The 6,897-nt window shown below is 52.8% G+C and overlaps 1 protein-coding gene across 4 annotated transcripts in view; it reads left to right on the forward strand.

Moving 5' to 3' along the window:
- SRGAP3 (SLIT-ROBO Rho GTPase activating protein 3) overlaps nt 1-5,906 on the forward strand; it is a 71,037-nt gene extending 65,131 nt beyond the window's left edge. For 3 of the 4 annotated variants that reach the window (XM_072347003.1, XM_072347006.1, XM_072347005.1), the window contains exons 19-22: nt 1,876-2,056; nt 2,434-2,583; nt 2,907-3,234; nt 5,307-5,906. In XM_072347003.1, the coding sequence (XP_072203104.1) occupies nt 1,876-2,056; nt 2,434-2,583; nt 2,907-3,234; nt 5,307-5,723 (1,076 nt within the window). In that variant the 3' untranslated portion in view covers nt 5,724-5,906. The remainder of the gene's footprint in view (nt 1-1,875; nt 2,057-2,433; nt 2,584-2,906; nt 3,235-5,306) is intronic. The other variant, XM_072347007.1, reaches the window with a different exon arrangement.
- The last annotated feature ends 991 nt before the right edge of the window (nt 5,907-6,897 follow it).

Consider the following 6,897-nt stretch of genomic DNA (forward strand, 5'->3'; position numbering starts at 1 on the left):
CCCAAACTGAACACAGGACTCGAGGTGAGGCCTCACCAATGCTGAGTACAGGGCCGGATGACTACCCTAGTCCTGCTCACCACACCATTCCTGATACAAGCCAGGATGCCATTGGCCTTCTTGGCCACCTGGGCACACTGCTGGCTCATATTCAGCCGACTGTCCATCAGCACACCAAGGTCCCTTTCCGTCTGGGAGCTTTCCAGCCACACCTCCCCAAGCTTGTAGGGTTGCCTGGGGTTGTTGCGACCAAAATGCAGGACCCGACACTTGGTCCTATTGAAACTCATGCCTTAACTCATATTAACCTTGGCCCATCGATCCAGTCTATCCAGGTCCCTCTGTAGTGCCCTTCTCCCCTCAGGCAGATCAACACTCCCTCCCAACTTAGTGTCTGCAAACTTGCTGAGGGTGCACTCAATGACCTTATCCAGATCATTAATGAAGATGTTAAACAGAAGCAGCCCCAGCACTGAGCCCTGGGGGACGCCACTCGTGACCGCCTTGTCCCTGTGCCTCCTGCTCTGACAAACACTGATGCTTCCCGACTTGCCGGGCTGCAGTGGGGTCTGCCCGCAGGGGGCAGCGTGCAGCTGGGTCAGCAGAATGCAGCCTGAGATGTGCCTGCAGCACAAAGTACCTCTGGTTGCCAGTGTGAGGAATAGCGGGGAGCAGGGTCAGAAGGAGAGCAAGCTGCCTTTCAGCCAATTTTTTGCCTGGGTGGTCACATTAATAACTGTGATTGGAGTTTCCAGGTGATTAACTTTGATGCAAGTGTAGAGAAGAGCACCTTTATTTTGTGAGTGTATATGTCCCTTCTTCCCCTCACTCTATGCACCCTTCCTGCTAGGAATCTCAATATTTCATCTGGCTTGGAAAGCCCTTCTGATAGGCTCCTCCCTATGTATCCTCCAGAGAGCATTCCCCATTGATCCTGAGGTGGCAGGCCCAGGCACTGTGGTGCTCACACTGGTGCAGCCATATTTTCAGCTAGTCTGTCCATGGAAATGACCTGTCTGCCATCGTGTTGAGGGAGGGCAGAGTTCATGTTCAGCATCTCCCTTCAGTGCCCTTCAGTGGTTCCTGCTCTGAGCAGAGCAGCAGGTCACACCCTGGTGTGGAGCCCATGGCTAGCGACTGTGCACATGGAACAGAGCGAGTTTACATGTTCTCATGAGAACGTGGCAGATCTGGAGGAACTGGGCTGACCTGCCTTGTCCATCTTTGCTATTGTCCAAATGCTGTTGTTCTCTCTGGGCTTTAAAACATTTGGTATCTCTGCAGGGTTATGTTAGCTGTTGCTGGCTCCAATAGCGATCAGAGCTAGCAGAGTGGTGGCTGCTGATATTGCACCTCCTTCTGGGCAGGGAGATGAGTTCAGAGCTGATACTGTCATTTCTGTGGGACCCCCAAAGGGGCATTTATTATTTGTCAGTAATTCAGGCAGAGTTGTCTCCAGGGTGAGGGAGGGAATTGAAGAGAAGGTAATGGGAGTTTTGGGTTTTGTGTCTGATACAGCTTGGTCAGATTCCAGTCTGGAAGATAATGGTCTCCTGTAACCAAAGAACTCACTTTATTGGAAGAAAATATGAGTGTAGACAAAGGTGCCATATATACACAGGGAAATTTCAGCTGCTCCCCATCTGGTTTGCAGCTTTCTGTAGTTTGTGAGCCTGTGAGAAATTCGAAGAAGACTGAAAGAACAAAAAGAATCAGTTGGTCTGAAAATAAGATGGTTTGTGCTCAGTGTAAGATGCTCTTGAGAAGCTCAGGCAGCAGGATGAGAGCTGCTCGGGTGAGGTTTCCTCTTTCTGGGGCTTATTCTTCCCTCATGATTGTCATACTGAGATTCTCTGTGTTTCTCTTCCTTTGCAGAAGTGGAGCAGATTGAAGCCATAGCAAAGTTTGACTACATTGGACGGTCTCCACGAGAGCTGTCCTTTAAGAAAGGGGCCTCGCTCCTCCTGTACCATCGGGCATCAGAAGATTGGTGGGAAGGGAGACACAACGGTGTGGATGGCCTCATACCCCACCAGTACATTGTGGTGCAAGACATGTGAGTAAAGGCACTGAGTGCTGACCCAAGATGTCAAAATCACTCACCTACATCCATCTTTAGCCACCTAAATAGGTCTGGTTTTCCCAGATTTAATGACTTGAAAAATCTGTATCTGTTCTGGTACGCCTCTCCATGTGTTAGCTTAACTTCTCTTGTTCAAGCCAATATAGCCAAGCACTATATACTGTCCTTGATGTGCCTCCACTGACTACTCAAGGTGGCAGGATGCAGATGTAGCATTGGTCACTCCCTATGTATGTAGCTGCTGTTGCATGCTACTCGTTCTGCCTGTCCTTTGTAGATGCTACTCCTGTTATAAATACTGCACCCAGATTTGTTATAGTGGCAGCCTGAATGGGGTCTCGTTTCCCCAGGGATGACGCCTTCTCCGACAGCCTGAGCCAGAAGGCAGACAGCGAGGCAAGCAGCGGCCCACTGCTGGATGACAAGGCCTCCTCCAAGAATGACATCCAGTCCCCAACGGATCACCTTGTGGACTACAGCTTTGGTGGAGTCATGGGCCGGTAGGGACCTCTTCTGTTCCTGCAGATACAGAGGTGGTCACTGTCACGTGCAGGGAGAGTCAGTGTGCAGGGCAGGGCAGAAGGGAGTGTTCTGTTCATGTGGATTGCCAATATAGATCTTAACAACTAAAATGGTACAACGCTGTCTCTTTCTCAGCGCTGGCTAAAATGTCTGTCTGCCCTCTTGCTTTAGTCTTCTGGAGCTGAAGGGGTTGAATCTGATTTGGTCTGGCTTCCCAGAGCTAAGAGATTGCCTTGCAGCATGCAAGCAGATGCCTGTATCTGACGCGTGGTGACCCGCTCTTGTGATGAATTCTTTGCAGAGTGAGATTGAGGTCTGACGGCGCAGCTATCCCTCGCCGTCGAAGCGGGGGGGACACCCACAGCCCACCCCGGGGGCTGGGTCCTGGCATAGACACTCCTCCTCGAGCAGCCGCCTGCCCTAGCAGCCCCCACAAAATTCCTCTAAGCAGAGGCAGGATTGAGAGCCCTGAAAAGCGCAGGATGGCGACATTCGGCAGTGCAGGGAGCATCAATTTCCCAGACAGGAAGGCCTTGTCTGACGGCCACCCGCTGCGATCAACCTGTGGATCCACCAGGCACAGTAGTCTTGGAGATCAGAAATCTCTAGAAGCAGAAGCACTTGCTGAGGTAAGAGTGTGGTGAGTGGCTCCCAGTGCCTGTGGATTGAGAGGTAAAACAGAATTTAGGGGTGAGCGCTGCAGGGCCCCTTTCATCTCACAGCACTTCGGAGTGGTGGTGCTGTTGCAGCCGTGGTGGTTTAGGGATGAAAGCCGGCAGCGTGCTGTCAGCTCCTCCAGCCCTGTTGGTTGGTCTAACAGGAGGTACTGCTGCTCCCCACACCTTGTTTTTACACAACAACAGGGAGAAGTGTTCAGTGCACTGCTGGAACGTGCTGCTGTCCCTCACAGGGAAGGACATGCATTACCTTCATTGAGCACTCCATAGAAAGCATCTGTAAGTCAGAATTCAGTTGGGTGCTTAGTGCATTTCAGGTTTTTTTTGTGGCTATGTGTAGGATCTCAGAATGTTAGTTTAAGCACACTAGGATGTCCCCAGCCATACATGATCTGCAGCATCGCCGCAGTGTCATGCTGCTTGTTCAGTGTGCTCTGCTGTCAGCACAGCCTGTGGTCTGCTCTCCTTGCTGCTAGCTGGGGGCTGTCAGCCAGGTGCCCCTAACCCCATTAACAATGTGGAGTGTGGTACTTCCATGGAGCAAACTGCAGCATTCCTGTGCCTCTGTGTGGCCAGGGCCATGCAGAATATCCTTCCATGTGCCAGCACTTCCAGGACACGTGTTGTGTGCTGCTCCTGGGCAGGCACGATGGAGGTGGGAGAAGAATGGCTGCTGGGGACACTGCTTCCCATCACATGGAAGGATCTTCTGTGGGGCTTGTCAGATTATGCATAGGACTACCTGCTCTCAGTGGGATAGGTAACAGTAATGGCAGAAAGGAAGAACTCTTACTGTCCTGTCTGCTTTTCCACCAATCATGCTCCTTGTGCGCTTGCTCTGCAGCACGCTGCCCAGCTTCTCTGTTCATCAAGAGCTTATGTGTGATGTGAACCAATCTTGGGTGCAGGGGATGCCTCCAGAGGAGCAGGGAGTGCTGGGGGTAGAGCACGAGATGCCCCCTTTCCTTTCCTTCACTTTCTTTGTGTTTTTTGAACTCTGGAAAGGATTCTCACTCAGCTGATGTAAATCATGTAAATCAGCATTTACCGTGAAGTCAGTTGGACTGAACTTGGTAGTCCTAAGGCTGAGCTGTGGGAGAATTATTTCCACTCATTTTCTGCATAGTTTCATATAATTAATTGGAGCTAACTTGATAATTAATTCCCTGCAGCTGAACATGATCTAAGGCTTACTAAGTATCTTGTATACATGAAAAGGCGTAAGGACTTGTCTACACAAGGATAGTGAGGAGAGCTAACTGGAATTACTTCTGAAACGGTTCATTCGATTGCTGTGAATCACCTTTCAAATGGTCTCTGTGTTAAAGTGGCCTTAATTCATTTAAGGGTGATTGAAATGAAGCCAAATTAGGCTTCTTTATCTCTGAGTGTGAAGATCAGCACCCAGTTGTTGGCAATTGACCACATTTGCTTTAAGTTTACCTTTTCTATTGACTTGTGCTCCCCATCTGACAGATCTCTTTGGGCAGACCCAGGGATGCCATGAGCCAGGTGGCTGGGAGGTGCTGGCTGTGGGGGGCCCTGGTTCCTGCAGGGCTGGAGATGGGAACCTGCTGCCCCTGTGCTGTGAGGAGTGCCTGGGGCTGCCTCCTCCAGCCTTGAGCACCTCGTGCCTCTCACCCCGTGCACATCACTGTGCCTTTCTGCCACATCCTGACCAGCACATGGGTACCGGAGGTCCCACACGCCTGTTGGAGGCTGCAGGGATGTGGTTTGGGGGCAGGGAGAGGTGTCCTGTCCCTGAGGGTGCAGGTACTGGGGTTGGTGTCACAGTGTCATGTGGGATTTGCTGCTTTTAAAGTCGGTGACCAAATTCCCACTGACATCTGAGCCAGCGGCACCTCTGTGCTGACAGAGCATGGGCTTTGTCTTCTCCCTGAGCTCCTGCTTTGCTCCGAGGGACTCCAAGGTCGGAGTTCCCCCCCCCAGCAGATGGGGCAGGGGCAGCTGGGTGCGGGTGTGATGCTGCGGCACTGACCTCCTTGTGCCGGTGCCGTTGGCAGGACATCGAGAAGACCATGAGCACGGCGCTGAACGAGCTGCGGGAGCTGGAGCGGCAGAACACAGCCAAGCAGGCTCCAGATGTGGTGCTGGACACGCTGGAGCTCCTGAAGAACCCCCCACTGGGCGCCGCCAACTCGGAGCCTGCCAGCCCCCTGCACACCATCCTCATCCGGGACCCTGATGCCGCCATGCGGCGCAGCAGCAGCTCCACCGCCGAGATGATGACCACCTTCAAACCGGCACTGTCGGCCCGGCTGGCTGGGGCACAGCTGCGGCCCCCACCCATGCGCCCGACGCGCCCTGCAGTGCAGCACCGCTCCAGCAGCAGCAGCAGCTCGGGGGTGGGCAGCCCCGCCATCACCCCCACCGAGAAGCTGTTCCCCAGCGGCGCGGCAGACAAGTCGGGCACCATGTAGCTGGGCTGCAGCGCTGCGCTCGGGGGGAGCACCAACGGTGTGACACAGGTGTACGTGTGTGGGTGTGCAGGTGTGCTGGAATGCTCCCTGGGCTGACAGCCGTGTGGCAGAGGGGGATGGCAGATCTGCGTGTCATCACTGGAGAATACGTGTTATATGTAGAAGTATATATTAAAAAAAGTGTACAGAGTTTGGTGACTTTTTTAAAACAGTAGATTTACCTCAGAACTGGCTCTGAAATGTCCTCGCTGGAGACGCTGGGTTGGTTTTGTCATTTTCTCCAGGCTCTTTGTGTGCGTGGCCGTACATAGCAGCTGTGTGCAGAGCAATACAAGGCCGCTCCTGGGAGCTGTGCTGCACCCTGCGCTGATGGGGAAGCAGGAGGGGTTGCTCGGCAGGCCCTGCTGGCACAGCCGGGTGCAGCGCAGGCCCTGGGCTGGGGCTTCAGTGTCAGCAGCAGATGAGAACTGGCAGCAGACGTGATGAAGTGTCAACAGAGAACTTGCACAGCTGGAGACGGTTCTTTGCCCTTTCCCCATAAACCTTTTATTTTTAATTATTTTTAGTTGTACCTCTCGATGTCTCAACAAACGGGGCTGAAGGCACGGGGGCTCTGGGGCAGTGACTCCTGGGTGGTTGCACAGCAGTATGTGAGGGTCTTGATTCAGATTCTTCTTGCATGTGAAGCATGAGCCATATTTGACCATGTCAGACGTATAGCCGATCTGATGGGGCGATATTTTGCACTTTCTGTACTGTACTATATAATGCAGCAGTTTGAGTTTATGCAAAGAAATTGACGTTTTGTTTTTCCTCAGAGCATTTAACCCAGAGAGAAAAAAAAACAAAAAACATATGCAGAAAGAGCTGGGGATTGCATGGTGTTTTGTCTGATAGCCACGTCTGTGTAGCGCTGAATCCATCCAAGACGCTCTGTGCTTCTCCTGCAGTCTCCCTCCCTGTGCAGGTTTCTGCCCAGTGACCCATGCTGTAATTCAGCCCCATCCCCACCATCGCTCCCAGAGCAGTGCCTGACTACCAGCCCACAGCCCCCCCACCCCCTTGACCCCCCAGGCAGGGCAGTGGGGCAGCAGCATTGTGGGCTGTGGGTGCAGCAGCTCCAGGTGCTGTTGCTGTGCAGGGCTGTGTGCCCACTCTGCTCTTTGTCGCTGTA

This window comes from Excalfactoria chinensis, chromosome 12 (genome assembly GCF_039878825.1).
Source record: "Excalfactoria chinensis isolate bCotChi1 chromosome 12, bCotChi1.hap2, whole genome shotgun sequence".
NCBI classification, from domain to species: Eukaryota; Metazoa; Chordata; class Aves; order Galliformes; family Phasianidae; genus Excalfactoria; species Excalfactoria chinensis.